Raw genomic sequence first — 23348 nt, forward strand, 5'->3', positions numbered from 1 at the left:
ACAATATAAATATCAATTTTAAGTGAAAAAAATAAAATAATAATAATAATTCATAGCCAAATCAAGGATTCATAGAGTCAATAAAAACAAATACAGTAAAAATGTGTCTTGAGATTCTTTTTAAAGGTAGGTAAAGACTTGCACTCCCTCAGACCACGTGGTAGTTCATTCCAAATCTTGGGGCCGAAACAAGCAAACGATCTGTCACCAAATTTTGTTCTTGATCTTTTTTCCGAAATTTTCGTTTGGTCATTACATGATCTTAAAGTGTAATTTTCAAATTTACACATGACCACGTGATCTGTGAGATATGCCGGTGCTATACCAGTCAGACACGCTGCTTTGTAATATGTGCGCTTTTCAATGGGCAACCAGTGGAGAGAGGCCAACAAAGGGGTTGCATGATCAAATTTTTTTTTGCCAAAAACTAATCTTGCTGCACTGTTTTGCAGTAGTTGTAATTGTTTAATAGAAGCCTGAGGCAAGTTGACAAGCAGGGAGTTACAATAATCTAGTTTCGAATATATGAGGGAAACAACCAATGTTTTGCATGTTCCAATTGCAATATACTGACGGATCGAACTGATTTTCTTAATTGAAAGTATAAAGATTTACAGAGAGCAGAAATGTGAGCTGACATTCTCATTTCTGAATCAAAATAGACACCCAAATTTTTCACAGTCTTTGAAACTTTGATCTTTTCACCCCCAATCAACACCTCAAGACCATCATTCACCTTCAACTGGCCTCTATTTCCCACAATCATCATCCATCCAATCTTTCACATCCGTCACACATTCTTCCACACGTTTCACAATATTTTCGAGATTTTTAGTTTTATCAGTAGCATAAAGTTGCGTATCATCTGCATAGAGATGATAGCGCAGCCCATGACCAGTGATGACATTTGATAATGGAGAAGTATACAAAACAAAAAGAATTGGACCCAAAACAGAGCCTTGAGGAACACCAAAAGACAATGTATGTTGACGAGAAAGTTTATCTAAAATCATAACCTGTTGCTTTCTGCCATCTAAATAAGATTCAAACCACTGCAAGACAGTCCCAGACAAGCCAAAAGTTATGTTAAGTCGTTTAATGAGAATACCGTGATCAATAGTATCAAACGCTGCCGAAAGGTCTAACAATGTCAGAAGAGAAACAGAACCTATATCTAAAACATCAAGCAAATCACTCGCAACACAGCACAGCGCAGTTTCTGTGCTGTGGTAAGAACGATAAGCTGACTGAAATTTTTCCCATAGATTGTTTTCATGGAGATGTGAAATACGTCTGAGTACAACTTTTTCAAGGATTTTAGAAAGAAATGGCAGATTTGAGACGGGACGGTAGTTACTAAGGTCATTTACATCGAGATTTTGCTTTTTTATGAGAGGCTTTACAATTGCATGTTTATATATATCTGGGACTTGTCCTGAGATAAGTGACTGATTTATAATATAAGTTATGCAAGGTATCAATTCAGGAAGACATAATTTCAAAATATTAGTTGGTAAAGGATCTAAATCACATGACTTCGAGGAAGATGAACAAATTATTTTAGAAATCTCTTCTTCAGTTGTTTCTTTAAAACAAGAGAATCCCCGTGAACCCGAAAAAGGGTGGAAATTTATATCTTCATTTTGCACGAGGTCCAAATTGTTCCGAATTTTCGATATTTTTCCCGAAAAGAAATCTGAAAATGCATCCGGCTGCTTTTCTACCGGGATATTAGTGGGTAGACACATGTCCTTTTCTACCCCTAAAAGTTCATTTGAAACAGAGAAAAATTCCTTAGTGTCCCTCACTGATGATAGTTTCGTGTTATAATAGTTTCTTTTTGCTCTTTTGCAGGTGGTTTTATACTTATGCTTTTTTGCTATATATATCAGTCGGTCAATCTCAAGGCCCGATTTTCTCCACGATGCCTCTGCAAAAGTAATGGTTGAAAACAAAATATTGTCACCAATGCCAGTGCTATCAGGAGTACCACAAGGGATGGTACTCGGACCGCTACTTTTTCTTGTTTATATCAAGGATATGCAGATGACAGTCTATAATACTGACAAATAAAATCAGAGAAAGACGACGTCATTCTACAACAGGACCTCGCAAACTTACAAGAATGGAAAAGCGAGTGGAAAATGGAGTTCCATCCAAAAAAATGTCAAGTCATCCGAATAACCAACGAAAGGAAGATAATTGACAATGGCTACACAATCCACAATGAAAAATTGAAAACTGAAACGAAGGCTGACTACCTGGGCATAACAATTGGTGACGAGTTAAGATGTAACCCACATATTGAAGATATGCAACGAAGCCAATAACACCCGTAGCTTTCTATATCAGAACCTATAATCATGCCTCACAAAAGTGAAAGAAAAGTGCTGCAAAGTATTTTTAGAACTGTATTAGAATACAGCAGCTGCATATATTGGACCCCGATTACATCAACATTGATCAATAAGATAGAAATGATTCAAAGAAGGGCCTGTCGATTCGTCTCTAACGACTACAACCGACAACACAATGTAAAAGACATGATTGAACATTTAAACTGGACCCCACTTATAGAACGGAGAAAGACACAAAAGCTCATTATGTTGTTCATGGACTGACTGGAAACCACCACCATCCCTATTAACACATTGAAAAAAATGCAAATCATCTCTCCGTTATGCACTCCTCCACGTTGCTTTTGGACTCCCGCTCTTCTTTTTGTTATGAAGATGAAGATGGATAGAACATGTTTTAAAAATGCCAAGCAACCTCCCTCGTGTGGCACTAATTTCGACACGTGAGAAGAAGGGAGGGAGTCCAAAAGCAATGTAGAGGAGGACAGTTTATAAAGAAAGAAGGAAAATATTGTTTGAATCCTGAAGGGAGACTTTTATTGCTGCAACCAACATGACATCCTGAAGAAGACATTTTCACTGCCCTATTTACCACGAGAGGTGGGAATAAATCAAGTCATGATTGTATTGCAAACACTTTGATGAATACCTTTGTTCCAAATGTTGAATTTGAATGAGACATTCTCTATTATTAAAAACAGTTGGTCTTTAATATTCTTGATGAACAATAGTTATTAGATGGAGAAGTGGATTATCAGATGGGTGGTTTTAATATACAGTAGAATCCTGAAAAAGTCGACACAGCCAGACCAGAAAGATTGATTGACTTCGAGCAAGGTTGGATAAAGTTAGATAAATAACAGAGAATTTGAGATCAACAACAGGTGTTGAATTATCAGTCGATGTGGGCTATTAAAAGGTGGTGACCACTTTATACAATTCTTAAACTCTTGACTCTCCACAGGGAAAGAATACCCTATTACACGTAGAGTGTGCCCACCTGGATCACTCTTCTCGAACAATGCCAGATGGGAATTTGACAGTAACTGTCTCGAATGGGCTGCTTTTGACATTGACACAGCCCAGTTGATTGAAGATGCTGTCATATATAGAGGGAAGGGGAAAGATAAGAAGAAAGGCTGCAGTGAGTTGGACTTGAGGGGGATCAATGGATTGCCCTACATCATCAATGTGAAGAAAAAATTTCAAGTAAGTCTATGGGTTAGGGATAAGGTATTGTGTGGTGGCATTCAGACTTGGGATTTCAGCTGAATACATGGGCTGCTTGCGCAAACCATGACAGAAATTATGGAGAAAAATATTTGGTCAACTAGATACTTCATTAACGCATAGATAGAGAGCGATTTTATGCCTATATAAAAAGTCAATGACTTAATGAATATAAAAATTCGCACTAGTTGAAAAGAAAGTACTATGTTAATTTCATGGAAACCCTAGTCATATTCAAGCCTTCCAAAGGATTCAAGTTGCTAGACCGGGTTGTGAACTCCAGATTATTATATGAGGAGATAAAAATCCAATCAGATGCATTACCCCTTACTAGTACTGCGTCAGTCTCATAAATCAAGTATTTATCGAGTCCCAAGTAGCTTTGACTGATATTTGATAGCCTTTGATTCCTGGGTAAAGAACATAAACAAGAGAGGGAGTTTGACTAGGCTGTTTTCGACTTAAATTAAAATTTATATTGAGCATTTATATAGTGCAATATCTACTAGATGTGCTTAAAGCACTTTACAAATGGTCCCCAACCAACGGCAACACTTAACATTTCTTCAGTGTTTAGGAAGCCAGCGTGACCATATCAGTTTGGGTGTACTGGTCTCCCATTAATGTCTCGCATTTTCTTTGAGTGTGTAGTATTTTACTTAACATATTAAAAGCAGGATTAGCCAATTATAAGTTGTATTATTGCTTTTTTTTTATTTTCCTTCTTTGTTTTCAACCAGTGCGAATTCTTATATTCATTAAGTCATTGGCCTTTTTATACAGGAATAGATTTGCTCTCTTAACATGAATGAAGTATCATGGAGCGGGAGCTTATCCCGGTTTCTATAGAGTGAAACAGAAAATAGCAATTGCTTGCTATCCTTTGGTTAGGACGTTAGTCTATCGCAATGAATTCCACGAGATCTAACAGACCAAGCTACCCAGTCACTTCTGGGTGGACAGGGAGGTCAGAAAAAAATCTTGATTGCACTCATGATAGATCATGGTCCTTTTGCATGTGAAGCAAGTGCTACCAACTTAGTTAACTGGACCCCCCTAAAGACTTCAGTGGCTTGGAATCTCTGTTCAGGGTTGCCAATTATCAGAATTTTTACTGAATTCAGTAACTTACTGAACCTCTGTATATTTTCCAATACTACGTGGCGAATGAAAGCCAAACACTCAACATTACGGAATGTGAGCTGATTATAAAACAATCTCCATCCCGTCAGCACCAGTATACTGATATTAAGTTAGGATCGCTCTCTACCTATTGCTAAAAGTTCCATAAATTTTTATCATTTGAATCGGCAACCCTGTCTGTTGACTGGATGGGGTTCCTGACCCCCCGTAGTGGGCAGGGAGGCACTTGCTGTGCCTTCTATCCGCCTATATATCTGTTTTCCAATATGCTTTCTGTCTTTGTCTTGGATTGGAATTACTTGGTTTTGTCCTGGCCCTTGCCGGATACCCTGGCTGGGAGGGAAACAGTCAAATGTATAGTTAGTTTTGGGAGATGATATTTTTTGTTTTTTGAATCATCTCTCTGTTATGCACTGTATTATGCTTTATTTACATATTATATATGATTTGTGAACATTTGAGTGTGTTCCTCCTATTGGGGACCCGTGCTTGTGTCTGGATGAGAATTTTAAGTGATCTCAAACTAAGTACTTTGATAGTGTGCTCTTGGAATCTACATCTGTTTCCTATTTGAACCAATCCCCTTTGTCTTACCTTTTCTTGGGTGCTTCAGTTGTAATTCTATAACTTTTTACTAATCCATTTTCTTCCTTTTTACTGGCGCTGATGTGACCTTAATGTGTTGCAAGCGCCGTAAAACCCTTAAATACAAACAAACAAAAACCTGTCTGATGAACTTTCCCCTTTCTCTTCCTTTTTTTCTTGAGTGCTCTTAGCTTGATCTGAATCTTTTCAACTTTTATAATATCTTCCTTTTTACTGGCGCTGAAATGATCTTTTTGGGTACCAAGTGCTGTAAAATCTCTAATCATAAAAAAATATACAATTGTTGGTTTTATTTTTAAAATGCATATTACTCACCAGGAGAAAAAGAAATTATTATATACCCAGAGCATTGTAATTAAAATTATGGCTAAATCTTTATAAATGCAGTTTTGAATATTTGCTAAATGATTGATTTCTAAAATTTGTTGCTATCCAATTCCTTGTTTTATCCCATCCTCTTCCCCTTTCAGACAAATATCACCACACTCAGAGAAAGGAAGATTCGAAGACATATTTTTCCACAGAATTATGTCATTGATACGACTTGGTCTCCCTCTGATAACACCTCAGGGCCAGGCCTTGGTGGCAGTATTGTGGTAGGGTCTGCCTCTGACAACAGAGACACAACTGGGTCTGAATCGGGTGTTGGAGTCATGACCCGAAAACGGAAACAAATAATCTTCTCCTCTCCAACAAAAGCCAGAAGTCTCAAAGGTTTGTTTGAAGACATGACAATTTACTCATGATCAAAGATTAGGTAATCAAGTCTGTAAACTTATAATTCAGAGATTGTTACAGTGCAATGGTCACCAAATGATAATTCTCTCGCTCTCTCTCTGGAACAATATTACTTTGTTATTAGCCGGAGTGGGCTATTAGGCGAACATAGCCAGGCAGGGGGGGTGGGGGGTGGGGGAGGGAGATGATCCTAAATAATGTAAGTAAGGAAAGAATAAAGCTTTGCACAATAAATCTGAATCAGATTTCCCTACTATGCTTTGAACGGTGTAAGAATTCTTTCCCCTTCCCACCAGCTGAATGGCACTATCCCTTCCTGACCATTTGAGAGCCTATGATATCTAAAACGCCAGCAATTACGAATTGCTACCTGAAGGAGCTATCAATGTTGTTTAGTATTATAGCTATTTATATAGGATTATAGCCTGTCCAGGTCTTCTTAAAGTATATTACAATCTTTTGATGTTTTGAATTTCCCTATAAGAAGGCTATTATCCGAAAAAAAAGTATTATTTTTTATTCTATTGATACTTTATTTGGCATATCATTAAAGGATGTCAAAAAAAGAAGTGGGCCTAAAACTGTTCCTTGAAGTACACCTAATAGGACTGGAAATGATGACATTTTGTTTTCAATGATGACTCTTTGTGGTCGCATTGAAAGAAATTATGTAATCTATGAGTGGGTGATCCCGTAATGATCAAGCTTGTTCAAGAGGCTTTGATGGTCTACTTTATCAAATGCTTTGCTGACATCCAGAAGAATGGCTTTGTATAAGCAATTAGAACAATGTTTGCGATAGCTATGTTGAACATCAGTCAGCATTTTGTGATAATCAAGGTGTTTCATGATTAAAAATAGTTATAAATGTTTACCCCGTGCCCCATTAGGTTTATCTGACCACTGCATGCTCTTGCTACTCCCCACCTACCGCCCTGTTTTTAAACGTGTAAAACCAGTAAAGAAAAGTGTACAGATCTGGAACGGAAGTGTGTGTGAAGATTTGCGTGGTTGTTTTGAATGCACTGACTGGAATGTTTTTATCGAATCATGTGATAGTGTGGATGAGCTGAATGACTGTGTGAGTGAGTATTTAAAATTCTGTGAACAGCTAGTGTCTTGTAAAAAAGAATAAAATATTATCCTAACAACAAGCCTTGGATAACAAAAGATCTAAAACTTTTATTGAACCAAAAGAAAACTCTCTATACTAGTGGAAACAAAAAAGATCTGAAAACAAAACAAAAAGAGATAAAGAGGGTAATATCTAGTTGTAGAGACAAGTACAAAAATAAAATTGAAAAATGCTTTTCTTCTGGGGATATATGGGACACGGGGTGGGGGCTTAAAACTGCTGTTAACTATAATCCAAAGCCCACGATTATATCAGAAGATATCGAAATTGAAACTTTAAATAAATTTTATTCACGTTTCGACACAGCAAACAAATTTGATATTGAAAATGAAAAACATAAATTAGACAGGGCTTTGGAAGATGAAATGACTATTGAGGTCAGTGAAGAGGAAACGAGATTCATATTTTCGAAACTAGACGAGAGGAAGGCTGCTGGGCCGGATGGATTGAAAGGAAAACTATTAAAAGAATGTGCCCATCAGCTTTCCCCCATTTATACACATATTTTTAACTGGTCCCTCCAATGTGTTTCGATCCCTGAAATTTGGAAAACTTCAAAAATTATTCCTGTTCCAAAAAGAGAAAAACTTGAAACTATGAACGATCTCAGACCTGTTGCACTGACTTCAATAGTCATGAAATCTTTAGAAAAACTTGTTCTTGTTAAAATTAGGAATCAGTTTATGCCATTGAGTGATAGTCATCAATTTGCTTACAAACCAGGACGTGGCGTAGAGGATGCCATTTTGCTGTTTACAAACAACATCTACAGGCTTCTAGATCACGCTAGGAGCTATTGCAGATTGCTTTTTGCAGATTTTTCTTCAGCGTTCAATACAATGCAACCTCAGTTGGTTGTTCAAAAATTGACTAGTCTGAATTTGAACAAGTATATAATTGCTTGGGTGCTCGAATTTCTTACGGAGAGAGCACAATATGTTCAATTAGGACAAAACAAATCTTCCTGTATAACTACAAATACTGGTGCTCCTCAAGGTTGTGTATTGTCCCCTGTATTATTCACAATATACACGAATGACTGTAGAAGTCAAAACCTGAGTGTACCTTTAATAAAGTTTGCAGATGACACCGCTCTTCAAGGCCTCATAACAAATGGCAACGAAGTGCCGAATCCTATACGTCGATTTTTCGTCTGCCTTTAATGCCATGAAAACCAACATATTAATTAGTAAACTGCATGCTCTAAACCTTCCCCATTACCTCATCAACTGGTATAACAACTTTCTCATCGATCGCCCCCAACATGTCAGAGTAGGCTCAAATATATCATCAGTAAAAACTCTTTCAAACGGATGCCCACAAGGGTGTGTAAGCTCACCTCTACTTTACATCCTCTATACAAACGATTGTGTGGCTAGCTTTGATAACTGCCAACTCATCAAGTATGCTGATGACACCGCAATACTCGGCCTGCTCAATGATTCCGTCTCCGAATTTAAATACACTGAGCAAGTTAGTAAATTCAGCAAATGGTGTGCCGATAACTGTCTAGAGCTCAATGTAACAAAAACAAAGGAACAACTGTTTGATCACAGAAAAATAGGAAAAAGAGCAAGACAAATAACAAAAATTAACAATCAGGCGGTTGAAACTGTTGAAACGTTTAAATACCTTGGTGTAATTATAGATAACAGTCTAAGATTTGAATCGCACACCAACAATGTCATCAAAAAATGTAACCAGCGCTTGTATATACTCAGAAAATTAAGGTCTTTCAATGTGAACAGAAAGACCATGATACAAATCTACAAGTCATTAATATTGAGTATCGTTTCGTTTGGCATCACAACGTGGTATGGAAGCTGTGGAACAAAAGAAAAATCCAAACTACATAGAACCCTCAGAGAGGCTTCAAAAATAATTAACACAGACCTTAGAAGCCTTGACACAACTTATATTAATGCAGTTGAGAAGAAATCTTTTAACATTATCAACGAAAAGAGGCATCCGCTGAACGAAAAATTCCAACTTCTGCGCTCCGGAAGACGGTATCTAGAAGCAAAATGTCGGACAAATCGACATAAGACAACCTTCATTCCAACCGCCATAAAATTAATTAACAAATCTTCTGTGGAAAAATGAGACAACCAATGAAAATAACGAGAAGCAGTGTCGTGAATCATCATCATCGACATTGCCGCCGTCGTTATCATCATCATCATCATCATCATCATCATCATTATCGTAGTCATCATCATCATCATCATCATCATCATCATCATCATCATCATCACAATCATTGCCATCTTCTTCTTAATATAAGACACTATATTTATAATATGGTTATCTGCTGTCCCAGCAAATATATCGTATCGTTCTATCTGTCTGTGTGTGTGTCTGTGTGTATGTATATATGTATGTATGTATGTATGTATGTATGTATGTATGTATGTATGAATGTAGGCATGCATATACGATGATATGCTGGTTTGTATGTATGTCTGCATGTATGTATGTATGTATGTATGTATGTATATGTGTTTGTATGTACGCTCATTTCTTTTGTATACACGTGTAGAAACAATGTGCAAGCGTGTATGTTCGTGTATGGCTGTGTCTGTATTTGTAAATGTGTTGATGTTCATACCATGAACCAAACTGAGCATTGTTTACCTCACATGAATTGCCTTTAATTTGGACAATAAAGATTATTATTATTATTATTATTATAGGCAAGAAATTGATAGATTTGTGTCTTGGTGTGATGCCCACCACCTAGAGCTTAACATAAGCAAGACAAAGGAGCTAGTGATTGACTTTAGGAGAGTGAAGGAACCGATAGAACCGTTAAAATTAAAGGACCAATTCGTCCAACGAGTTCCTCACTACAAATACCTTGGTGTAACGATTGATGACAGGCTCAAGTGGGATGAACACTTGAAAATAATTAGGCATAAGATGTGCAGACGTACATATTTTTTATCAAAACTCTCTCAGTTTAGAATAGATAAAACCCTCTGCACATTATTTTATAGAGCAGTAATCGAAAGTGTTTTGTCATTTTGTATAACAGCTTGGGGAGGCAATTGCTTAGCAGTGGAAAGGAACAAAATACATTCAAATATTTAAAAATCTATTAAACGCTATATAAATGATGTTGACGATGTAGATCTTTTATACGAGAAATTTTGTATAAATAAAATAACTAAAATATTAAATGACCAGTATCATCCACTAAGACCATCAATTATTATGTCAGAAAGAAGTGGTCGCCCTTTCTCTATTTCAACGAAAACAGAGAGACACCGAAAATCTTTTCTGCCGTCCAGTATTAGGCTTTATAACAACAAGCAATAATCATTTTATATAATTATTTCTCATTTTTACTTTTTTTAAATATAAATATTAATTTGTTAATTTATTTGTTTTGCAATCTTTTCAATTTTCAATTTATAGTGACAGTTTTAACTGTTTTACAGTGTTGAGGTTATTCATATTGTAGGGCGCAGCTCTGGTTATAGAGCTGCTCCTTTTTTTATATATATACATCCTATTTCCATTCTATTTTTATCTTATTGTGTAAATTATAACACGTCTGTACAAAAAATTTCCTTTTTGGGATGCAATAAAGTATTATTATTATTATTATTATTATTATTATTATTATTATTATTATTATTATTATGATATTGTTTCATATTATGTGTTCCAACAGTTTACACGAAATGAATATGAGAGATACTTGCCTATAGTTTTCAGTTCTTGACAATGTAAATGTTGCTGCTCGAAGCTCGAAGAAATAAATAATAATGTGAAGTTGAATGTAAGCTTCAATTTAATTACAAAAACAGATCAAATGAACGTTTCGGGTTTCCCCTTTATCATTCATCCTGTTTTGTTGATAAACGTTCATTTGATCTGTTTTTGTAATTAAATTGAAGCTTACATTCAACTTCACATTATTATTAAGTTCTTGACAATGAGCTGTTGTCAGCCTGTCTGAGATGGTGCAGGTCAAAGCATGAGTATTTCATTGTCATCTATTTTTGGGGGTGTCACCTTTGTGTGATTTCATGTTCACAATCTGTCGATTTAAAGGATCAAAAAGGATGGATGTCCTACCTTAGTTTTGAAATCAGTTCATGAAACAGCACAGTGTGCAAAAATGGATATTAAACTTCTTTCAAAGATAATTTTTAAACATTAATTTAAGGTTTGAAAATCAAATGAATCCAAATAAAAAAAATATTTCTCAGCAAAATCGTCGACCAGACGAATAAAACTAGGTAGATTATATAAAATCATATCCATGGGAAATATCACACACAAAAAATAGAAACAGGCAAAGTGATCAAAACATGTCCTCTCTATCCCACCACAACATGTCAAATTTAGGTAGTAAAATCTATACTTTTGCTTAATTAGTACATATCATAGCCTTTTTTATGCTGTACTGTTTGCCAGTTTAAAAAAAAAAATTATTTATTTATTTATTTAAAATAAAATTATTCTTCCTTTACTTCTTACACCAGGTACCAAGTCTAGTCCAGACCAACCCTGTATTATGACTGGCAGGAAAGTGACTCTTCCAAAGGTGATGACCTTGACCCTGAATAAATGCGAGGGAGTTAACGGTGAGTTACCTGATGCAAGGTCTGATAAACATTCCTTATTTGTCTTAATAAATGTACCCATTGGCTCAGTCAGTAGAGCACCAGGTTAATATGCATATATATGTACCAGGCTGAACCCATTTACACTTAGATTGCCCTCTGACCTACCTGTATTTAGACAAAACAGTATTTGATAGCGGGATTTAAAAGTTCTGATGGAAAGTACTCAGTGATACAGCAACCTCTTATTCAAATGATAGGAGCAAGTAATTAAGGAAAAATAATTTATTACGACATGCTGCAACTGATAGGCATATCAAGAAAAAGAAGTTTAGTAAATAAATCGAACATTTCACGTCAAATAATTGCTCCTACTCGTCTTGAATAAAGAAAAAATGTTGTCACTCCATCTACAACTCTACCCTATGGCAGTGCTCCCAATGTCGCACAAGGTCTTTTCCCCTGCCCTCCACTACACCTCCCTTGAACTACCTCCCCCTCCCCCTCTGTTTCCCTAATTCCTTTCACATCCTGCCCCTTCCTTCCCTCTCCTTTTCCTTGTCAGCTTGCTTGTTTTTGTCATCCAGCTTGTATTTTCACTTGTGTTGCTTAATTGCACGATTATTTGAGCTTGAAAAATTTCAGACTTTTTTTGTTTTCTGGCATTTACAGAATGTTACAATTGTAGAGGATCTATTAAGTTATACTGATACCAGTGGAATATGTGGTTTTGAAATATTAAGGAACAGTTAATTTAAAATATTCTGTCTTGAAAGGATGAAAAGGAATATAAGATTCTTGAACTCTTGTTTTTAGATGTTCAAGTGAGTTTTCAACTGAATTTTGACCTTGTGGGAATGAGTTTGACCTTTCAAACATTAGAGTCAGAAAATCCTTTCGTTGAAGACAAACTCTTCCATGTTATTTTTGATCAATTGGTTTAGTGTGTCGTTTTGGTTGTTTATTATGTTTTGTGCTGAATTATATCAGTGCTTCCAATCTTGCGTAAGAAGACGCATTTTTATTGTGTGCATTTTGCTGAGGATCGTGCGAATTATTCAAGTCTTACTTTTAAGTCACTTATTTGTTTCATGACCCGAAAATTCATGTTGGGAGTTCAATAAAGTTTTATCTGGTTGGGCATAATATCGGATTTATACATCAATTCTGGAAGTCAATAGTATTTATATTGTCAATAAAGAGTAAAACGCCTTGAGCAGGTTTAGTGGATATTGTACTATATTTTTTGAAAATCTCAAACAGCTCAAACAGCAACTCATTTTTAATAGCAAAAAAAAAAAGTGGCTTATCAGGTTTTTACACAAGGCCACAGAGTTGACGGAGCTATTGAGAAATTGCTTATATTTTTTACCATAAATGGTGAAATACAGATATGAAGATTCATTTTACTGCCTTAGTTTGTTCCTTTTATCTGTACCGTACTGTTTCTTTCTTTTCTTAATTTTTAATTGAAAACATATTTTTGTTGTTTGTTTATTCTTCACAGATGACAGTGTTGGAGAATTTTTAATGAAGTACACACAACCAATAAGAATGAATAGTGAGAAGGCTGAGAATTGCTCTACCAAGAAATGTGATCAAGACAGTGATGATGGAAATGACTTGGATGAAGACAAGAACAAAAACGTCAATGAAATTAATGATTATAAGGATATGAATGTTGGTAAAGGGAATGATAGGGAAGATGAGGAAGATGAAAGTGAGTGTGCAATTTGCTTTGACAAGCTGAAGGGCCCGTCTGGGTATGGAGAAGATGAAGAGGATTCCAAGGACATTTCTGAGCTGGTCAAATGTCATCATACATTTCATAAACTGTGTTTGGTCCAAATGTATAAGTCTTGTGGCAAGGTGAGATTCTAGTTATTTTTGTTGTTATTGAATCTGTCATTATAGTCCATTTCAAAATTCATGATCACTCTTTGGCTGGTATCTTTGAAACCGTTGGATAAATTTAGTTGTAATTTGACATGATGGCTTAGATTGTACTGACTTGACTTACTTGACTTAGATGCCTTTCGCGTCTCGACCGAAAGATCGGGTCGCCTTGGCTGTTTCCAGTATTTCCTGTGTGAGGTGTCTCCAATATTGCCGGTCCTCTGCTAGGGTTCTCAGATTTTCAAGGTCCCCTGCCGTTATGAGACTAATGCTTTGTCCAAGTGTTGTGAGGTTTTTGTTTAGGATCACGGGGAGTGTTGTGATCGGTCTTCCTCTGAAAAGGTTCCCGTGTTTTTGGAAGTATCCCGACATGGCTTGGTTTGCTGGTATGTTTTTGTCCCTGCGTAGTATGTGACCGAAAAGTTGCCATCGTTGTTGTAAAATGTCAAGGGAGATTGGTCTTTCTTTTGTGATCTTATAGAGTGATTCATTTGAGATCTTTTTGGGGTATTTGATGTCCAGTACCCTTCTTAGCTGTGTGCGATGGAAGGCATCCAGATGTTCTTCTTCGGATTTTGTCAACGCCCAAGTGCCGCAGTTATACAGAAGTACCGGTTTTACAAGAGCATGGTACAGTTTCAGTTTGGTACTAGATTGTACTAGACCTTACTAATTATTTTTTAGCTCATTGGTTCAGAAGTTAGCTTATAAATGATCTATCAAGGACACTGCCTTGCATCATAAAATAGTATATTTACCGTAAATTTTTTAAACAATGTGTTTCATATCGTTTAGCGACAGTTTAACACCGTGTATGTTAATTACCGAGATTCATGGGCGACATTGAGAGAGTTCATCACAACAAACACATTAAATGGAAACAGATTAAATTCGCTTTCCACCCTCTTCCCTTTTTATTAAATTAAGCTTGAGCATTTTCGATATTACTCTCAATGCTCAATGCACTTAAAAACTTGATATATACCACAATACATTTGCCCAAAGCGCTTTACAAGGGGTCCCTATCAAACAGCAACACTTAACACATAGGAAGATACATATTGCCTGTTACAATTTTTTTTTTCTACAGTAATGACATTTTAACAGCCAGGTATTCATTTTACACCTGAGTATGGTGAAAGAATTCGAGTAAAGAGTCTTTTCTAAGGACCAACTATACATTGCGACAGAGTGGGACGCGAACAAAGACCTTCGGGTCTGAAGACAAGTGTCATACGACAAGACCACATTGTAATGTCCTTGTATTATTATTATTGTTGGTTTTGTGTTTATTATTATTTTTATTATTATTATTATTATTATTATTATTACTACTACTACTACTACTACTACTACTACTACTACTACTACTACTATTACTATTACTACTACTACTACTACTACTACTACTATAACTGTTATTATTATTATTATTATTATTGTTGTTGATTGTTATTACTATTATAATTCTTATTTTTATTATTGTTGTTGTTGTTGTCACTGCCACCGCCGTCGTCGTCGTCATAACTATTATTATTTTCCCAAATTCCCAGGATGGCTTCTTGGAGTGTCCTAGCTGTAAATGTGTCCACGGCGAGAGGGTGGGCAACTGTCCAGCTGGGTCGATGACCTGGAACTACAGGAAAGACCTGATCCTACCTGGACATGAGGACTGCAACGGGACCTTGGAGGTCACATATAAGATACCACGGGGAATTCAGGTGAGGCAAATAGATGTTAATATGAGGGAAGTCGGGGATACCCCTTTTCTGCTTGAAGCCTGAGAACCGGCTTTAAAAAATCTTCCGGCTGATTGCTGTGGTGTTTTTTGGGTTTTGTTTTTTCTTAAAGATGAAAGTGTTGATTGTTTAACTCTCTCCTTACCGAGCATTTTCATGATTTTTCCAGAAATTCTATTCCTAAACAACACAGAACTTTACTTTTGACACTCAAACTCATTCTACTAGATAAGCACATTTTTGTGTAACATAACAAGCTTTATAAAACAAAGATTTTTCTTACATTTTTTTAATGTGCAAAACAAATCTGATTAAGAAAAATGTTCATTGTATCGTAACAAATGTGACGATTTTCTTGTAGTTGGTGAGGAGAGGGTTAAAGGCACGGTTAAGGAGAAGCTAGATGAAAATATTGGTTGTTGAAAGGAAACGATTAGGGAGGAGTTAAATACGTTTCCTTTTCTATGATTTAAGAGTGGTACCATTTGATGCACGAAATATTTTCATTTATGCTCTTTAGGAAAAACGTTTTCTGGCTTTTTTTTTAATTTTTACAAAGGGCATCCCTGGGAAAAGCAGTGTCAGATTTAAAGAGAGAATAAAAAAACAAAGCAAAGGTGAATGAATATGAGCACACTTGTGTGAAACATTTTCAGACAATTTCATGAATGCCAGATTGCCGGCAATTGCCACTGTGTTGCTTATTGATGGCCTTCTGATATTTTGGTGCTGTTGTGTTTGTGTTTTGACTTTAAGGTAGATATTAGTATTGGATTTCTGGTTGGCGTTTCCGACCTCCCATATTGGGCAGGGAAGTACTTGCATGTCTTCTATCCCCTTGTCTGATTTCCAATTGTTTTCTGTCATTGTCTTGGGATGAGATTACTTGGTTTTGTCCTGACCCTGGCCAGACTCCTTGGCTGGGAGGGAAACAGTCGAATGTATAGTTATTGTTTTGGGAGATGATATTATTTTCCTTGTGAATCATCTCTCTGTTATGTACTGTTTTTTAAAAAACTACATTCTATGATTTGTAAACATTTGAGTATATTCCTCTTAATAAAATTAATTAATTAAATTGAGCTTTTATATAGCGCAATATCCACTTAACGTGCTCAAAGCGCTTTACAAGGGGTCCCTGGTCAACAACAGCATTTAACATGTAGGCCGAGACATGACGCCTGTGAGGCGATATTACAATTTTTCGGACAAAGACAACGCTGTTAACGGCCAGGTACTCATTTTACACCTGAGTACGGTGAGAGAATGTGAGTAAAGAGTCTTTTCCAAGGACTCAACTATGCGTTGAGCGAGGCTCGAACCCAGGACCTTCCGATCCGAAAGCGAGTGTCATACCACTAGACCACATAGCCGCACTTAGTGGGATCTTGTGCTGATGTCTGGGTGAGACTTTAAGGTAAACTCAAACTCAGTACACTGATAGTATGCTCTTGGAATCTACATCTATGTCCTATTTGTACCATTCCCCTCTGTCTTATTTTTTCTTCAAGTCCTTTTGATCGTATATCTAGAATGTTTTTACTATCCAATTTCCTTCCTTTTTACTGGCACTGATATGACCTAAATGTGTTGCAAGCGCCGTAAAACCCTTAAAAACATTTTAAAAAACAGTATTGACTATTGTGCCAGAGACTTGCAAGTGTTCACATTATTATTATTATTATTATTATTATTATTATTATTATTATTATTATTATTATTATTATTATTATTATTATTAGTAGTAGTAGTAGTAGTAGTAGTAGTATTATTATTATTATTATTATTATTTTTATTGTTATTATTATTGTTTATTATTATTATTATTATTATTATTATTATTATTATTATTATTGTTATTATTATTGTTATTATTATTATTATTATTATTATTATTATTATTATTATTATTATTATTATTATTATTATTATTATTATTATTACCGTTACTATTTGCATTGCTGTGACTACTCTCTTGGTGAAAATGGTAGGGACTGATATCTTGTTAGAGAAAACTGGAAACTCACCTCCAAAGAGTTAAAACAACATTCACTCAAAAGTTTTTCTATCTTGTTTCAGTCTCAAGGTCATCCAATGCCCGGAAAGCCTTTCAATGCCAGGGGATTCCCCAGAAGGGGCTACATACCAGACTCAGACAAAGGGAGAATGGTAAATTGATGCAGAGTTTTGGGATTGGGGCTATTAACTGATTCTGTTCAGCATGGGTAGGCCATCAGAGCCACCAGGCCCATGGAGCCAGAGGTTATTCCCGTTTCTATAACGTGAAGCATAATAGTAATTGTTTGTTACCCTTTGGGAGGATGTTAGTCTATTACAAAGTACTTTCTGCCAGACCTTGCAGACCCAGCTACCCAATCACTTCTGGATGGACAGGGGGGGGGGGGGGGGGGGGGTGAAAAAATCTTCACATACTCCTAATTAGCTTTCCTGCGATGTTTTAAGTAAAAACTACCCTTAATATGTTACTGCTACTACTACTACTACTACTACTACTACTGCACAAAATCTCAAAAAATACTACACTTGTTTGGTTGGTGGTTTATCCATTTTATGATTTGATCAAGAAATCGACGGATTACTGCTGTAGTGGCATTGCTTTTTTTTGTCAATTAAAAAAATAATATTTTAAATAAAAGATGCATTTATATCTCAACTATCATTTATCAGGATTTTTAAGGGGGGGAATATGAGAAAATCATCCTAGATATTGGGGGAAATATGATAAATCTTTTTAAATGGTTGAGGTTAGTTGGCATGGCTACTGATAAAGCCAACTCACTCACTCACTCACTCAATCCTCTCCGGGCCTGCTGGCACTTGAGGCGATGCAAGGGATCTCCACATGGTCCTGTCAGCAGCTATTATTGGGGCCATCTTGAGGGACAGACCTCTCTGTTTTAGGTCCCTCTCTACGGTACATCTCCAAGTCTCCTAGGGGCTGTCTCTCTTCCTCTTTCCTTGGGGTGTCCATCGCAGAGCCTTTCTTATCAGTGTTTCATCAGGTCTGCGACAGACATGCCCCAACACTGCTGGACCAAAAAGAGTGGTTGACTTTATCCAATATCATTGGAGTACACTTAGATAAAAACAGAAAATTTGGTACCAACATAGGAGTTGTGTTCTAGTTCACTACGGGGGCTGAGAGGTTCCAATTCTCAAAACGGTAAATAATATAAGGATTGTTAACTAAAGAACACATTCCTACTATAGGCGATTTTTCATTTGAATTCACCTTTTGCCATAAATTACTCTAAATGGTCACTTACATTTCAAGTGGTTCGTGTGTCTGTGGTTATATGCTGTGTGCTTTCCATCTAGGTTGTTTAATGTGTATTAATTAATAAAAACATTTCAAGAAACAATATTTGGTGATTGATTTGCAGGCTTTCATAAATTGTTCTTATCACTTAAAGGAAAAACATTTTTTCGAATACTTTTACAGCACCTCTACTGATATGTTTAAAAAATTTAATTTATCATAATAGTAACCATTGAAAGAAGACATTATAAATTGAAAATAAAGACTTTACTAGTACATTAAATAATGAATTTTCAAGTCTCTGTTCCACTTCTTGTAAACTAATTTAATAATATGAAGTTTAAGGTTTCATATTGAGCTTATTTCATATTCTTGCTGTTGTGGAAAGCCTTTTTTTATGATGGGGGGGGGGGGGGGGGGGGGGGGGGGGGGTTAGGGGCTTATGTCTGAAGTGATTTGATAATTTAATAATTGTTTTGTTTGTTGTTTTTTTCAGGTTCTCAAACTCTTAATGGAAGCTTTCCAGCGACGCCTTATGTTCACTGTGGGCACCTCTGCCACAACAGGCGAGTCAAGCACTGTGATTTGGAATGACATTCACCACAAGACGGAGGCCACTAGTAACTATAGTGGACACGGCTATCCTGACCCAAATTATCTGGATAATGTTTTGTTAGAACTCATGGCTCAAGGAGTCACGGAGGAGATTCTCAAAGATGATATCTAGTAATGATAATGCAGGGCATTGATGTAGCGCTTCATCCTATTACAGTGGAATCCTGATATATACAGACTTGAAAACCAGTATAGTTTCTCATATTTTATACACTTGAGATCCAAAATTTGGTTCAAGTCCCCATCGCCGTCGCTAAGTTTTTATTCTCTGTTGTCTTCTGACACTTTCCTACTCACTTCATTTCTTGTTATTATCAAAATATGATAGTATAGTAAATGCAAAAACTCAGGATTTGTAGCAAAAGAGGAGAAAAATAATAAATGTGGAATAGTTGAATTTTGTGATTCAATATAGTGTCCAGCTTGGTGTGAAAATGAGTAGCCAGACAGATGATTGGCAAAGGAATTACACAGTGGTCCCGCTTCCCTCCATCAGCTCGATAAGTCTCAATCAATTCAGTGAATTATAGGTTTGGAATTCGAATTGTTGCTGATATTGAAAATATGATTTTTAGGGAGGGAAATATGAGAAAATCAGCCTGGATATTAGGCAAAATAGGATAAATCTTTTTAGATGGTTGAGGTTGGTTGGCATGTCTACTGATAAAGCCAACACTGCTGGACCAAAAAGATTGGTTGACTTTTAAGCAAAGGTTGACTTCATCCATTATCATTAGAGAACACTTAGATAAAGAACAGAACATTTGGGACCACCACGAGGTGTTGGCTTCAAGCAGAACTTGACTTTAAGAGTGTTGACTTTATACAAATTCCACTGTAGAAACAATCTCTAAGCACTTTTTTTTAAAATCGATTATAGACGCAAAGGTATAAAAGAAAGTAAAGCACACTAACAATTCAGTTCCTCGAAGATGTAAAAAGGTAATTATTTAACCGTGATAACTAGGTGGGGTTCCTGACCTCAAAGGGAACTGTCTTTTATCAACATTTTAAAAACTGGGCATGTACCAAGATGTCGTCACTTAATGGACATTTGTCCAAGATGTAATGCAAAGCAGTTTGTAAAAATTAATCAATGTAGAGAAAGTTTCATGTCTCTGTTTGTGCTTGCATTTCTTTACAAGCCCCATACAAATTCTGAATATGGGTTTTTTGAGTCTGTTAAGTGAACTTCACCTTGGTGACATCTTTAGAATTCGAACTGATTGCATCAGCTTTCACAAACTTTAACAAAATCTCTCTATATAGTGAAAGGTATATGTTCTTAAGTTTATGGATTTGTAGCTCCTCGGATTGCAACATTTTGTTGAATTTGTCAAAGTCAAACATTATCCACAAGAGAAAAGCACAATAAATGGCAGCTTGTTTTGAATTGAGTATACTTTGGATCCTATCAAGTCATATACTTTGGATCCTATCAAGTCTTCCAGCAATGACTTCATTGTTTTGGGCTGAGGAAGTTCCTTGGATTTGATGAGGAGTTGAAATTTGATGATTCAAATCATAATCCAACTTTGGAGTCTGCTGAATTCTTCTATTCATTCATTTTTTCTTCTTTCTCAGCAGCTTCTGCATTGTCCACCTCTTTCACGTTGTTGAAATACTTCATCAAAGGCTTCCATCTTTCCATTACTCTCAGTGTGGTGTCCGCTTCACTGTCACTGAACAATTCACATGGCTGCTGAAATTAAAGACGTTACTTCAATTCACAATTTTTTCCCCCAGTTATTGCCTTTCACTATTACAGCTTCTCCTATCCATGTAAAATTGTATGTTGTGACATAATCTTGATATCCAAATCATGTGTAGCGTTTTCCAAAAGTCTTGTGTTTTAGTACTAAGCCTAATAAAATGTGTAAATATGGAGGTGCTATGCTGTCCAATGTTACTTTTATAATAGGTTGGTGTATTGATTGTTATATTTTGCGACAGCTTTTTTTATTCCCACCCGTTTCCATCATGTATCTTGTGTGATCTGTTTGTAATGATTGTAAAGATCTAAATTGGCACTGTATATGTACTGGCTTTAATGTTCTATTTGGTATGAGGCACCACAAACACAGATATCTGCCTTGTGGACCAGAAAGGCCATAGAGATTACATAGATATTCATAGTCCCCATTGATAAACAACTTGATTGTTTTATCTTTCCATTCGTGTGATTGGAGAGCAGTTATTTCATCGCATAATCCATTATCTGAAAATAGTTTCAAATTTTCATGCATGTCTTTAACTGCAGCAATTGCTATCATAATTGTGTTATTCTGTGCATTTGGTTTATCGAGATTAGCAAACCTATAGGGTGAATTTCAGGGAATGTTTGCCTTGGTCACCACCTATTTTAATCCATGTCTCATCAGGTGGGATGTTGTTCTGCTGCGTAAGTTTTTTATTTTCATGATACAAGTTCAACAAATATCTAAAATTAAAAAGCTACATAAAGGAGATGCTCTTCCAAAAAAAAAAACACATGAATTTCACCTGCCTCTCCTCCAAACATTTGTTTTCTACTGGTATTTAATCTTTAAATGACTTCTTTTGAATATTTCCTAACGGCTTTTTCATTTTCCAGACTAAAGCCCCATTTGGGCGTGCAGTTAATTCATCCATGGCTTGACCGATTAACTGAGACACTGTGGATGTGGGTCACCATTGAACGACAGTTGGTTGTTCGAGACGTTCCGTTTAGACGTACAGTTCTATAAATTGCAATAGAAAATCTTTTCTATTCCAGGCGGACATTGTGTAGGCGAAGTATACACAACAGTATTGGTAGACTGAACAATGAAAGTTAAACAAAGTGATATGTTGCTACCCTTTTCATTAGCTAAACCAAAAAGGCGGATGGGGTTGAAATAAAAAAAACAACAATATGTCTATTTACACATACACATCACCACCACCAATTTACACATACACACCACCACCACCAATTTACACATACACACCACCATCACCAATTTACACATACACACCACCACCACCAATTTACACATACACACCATCACCACCAATTTACACATACACACCACCACCACCACCAATTTACACATACACACCACCACCACCACCACTCCCTAGCTCAGACATACCAGTTAGACATGTGGACACAAATGAATAGTGAACTTCATAATCTGGCACTTAATTGATTTTACCACTCGTACAAGATAAATTGTTAAGGGGAGGGGCGACACATGAAATATCGATTTTTGGGTCAAAATATAAAATTTCAGTTTTTTATTTATTATAAAAGAACAATCATTTTTTCACATATTTTCAGCACTGAGAAGGTGATTTGGATAATATAAAGTTTGTAAATCGTCTTTCATAAACATGGAAGTCGACATGAAAATACCAAACTTTTCAATTTTTTGTGAGAATTCAACTGAAAATAATAGGGCTGAAAAGCATTATAATACATATCGATGTTGTAGATTTTGATATCGATAGTTTAGTCTACTCTTTGCCCGTCTAGTTGACAAGGTTTCAGTCTCATAAATATCACAATATGGGCAGGGGAGGGGTTTAGAAACTGTTAGTCGCGAACAAAGATTGTCTGTCAAACAGCTGATAAGAGGTCAAGTTGTCAGGTAAATACAACGTGATCACGAATGGTGCGATCTGATTGGCTGACCTTGTTCTCGACCTCCGACTCCGCGCCAGGGATTGGATGTTGAGTCAGGGTGAAAGTTCGCCTCTATTACTATTACTTTTACTACGATTTGTTTACATTCCGATTGATCAATTGTTTTATCAAATTTTGACACATATTCACGTTAATTATCTCTAAATATTTCCAATTTTTACTGGATTATTATAAATATACCTAAAGTGACCAAAAAATCCAAACGTTGGCAACAATTATTTGCTACAAAAGCCAAGAAAGCAAGAAAGTTTATGATGGCTCATGGTTGATCCGTGGCCACAAATCTTTGATTGGAATTGGGTGTGTGATAGTAGTATTATGATAAAGCGATTCCAAGCAATGCCACAGCGGAAAGAAATGAAATGGGC

General features: G+C 36.1%; 1 protein-coding gene across 1 annotated transcript in view; it reads left to right on the forward strand.

The window, feature by feature from the left end:
- LOC144967911 (E3 ubiquitin-protein ligase DTX4-like) overlaps positions 1 to 22378 on the forward strand; it is a 24095-nt gene extending 1717 nt beyond the window's left edge. Inside the window, exons 2-8 of the mRNA XM_078905672.1 lie at positions 3322 to 3566; positions 5807 to 6050; positions 11703 to 11804; positions 13291 to 13652; positions 15233 to 15400; positions 17498 to 17587; positions 19195 to 22378. Coding sequence (XP_078761798.1) covers positions 3322 to 3566; positions 5807 to 6050; positions 11703 to 11804; positions 13291 to 13652; positions 15233 to 15400; positions 17498 to 17587; positions 19195 to 19425 — 1442 coding nt within the window. The 3' untranslated portion in view covers positions 19426 to 22378. The remainder of the gene's footprint in view (positions 1 to 3321; positions 3567 to 5806; positions 6051 to 11702; positions 11805 to 13290; positions 13653 to 15232; positions 15401 to 17497; positions 17588 to 19194) is intronic.
- The last annotated feature ends 970 nt before the right edge of the window (positions 22379 to 23348 follow it).

Source organism: Berghia stephanieae, chromosome 3 (assembly GCF_034508935.2).
Source record: "Berghia stephanieae isolate SIO BIC M18660-M18661 chromosome 3, UCSD_Bste_1.3, whole genome shotgun sequence".
Lineage (NCBI taxonomy): Eukaryota > Metazoa > Mollusca > Gastropoda > Nudibranchia > Aeolidiidae > Berghia > Berghia stephanieae.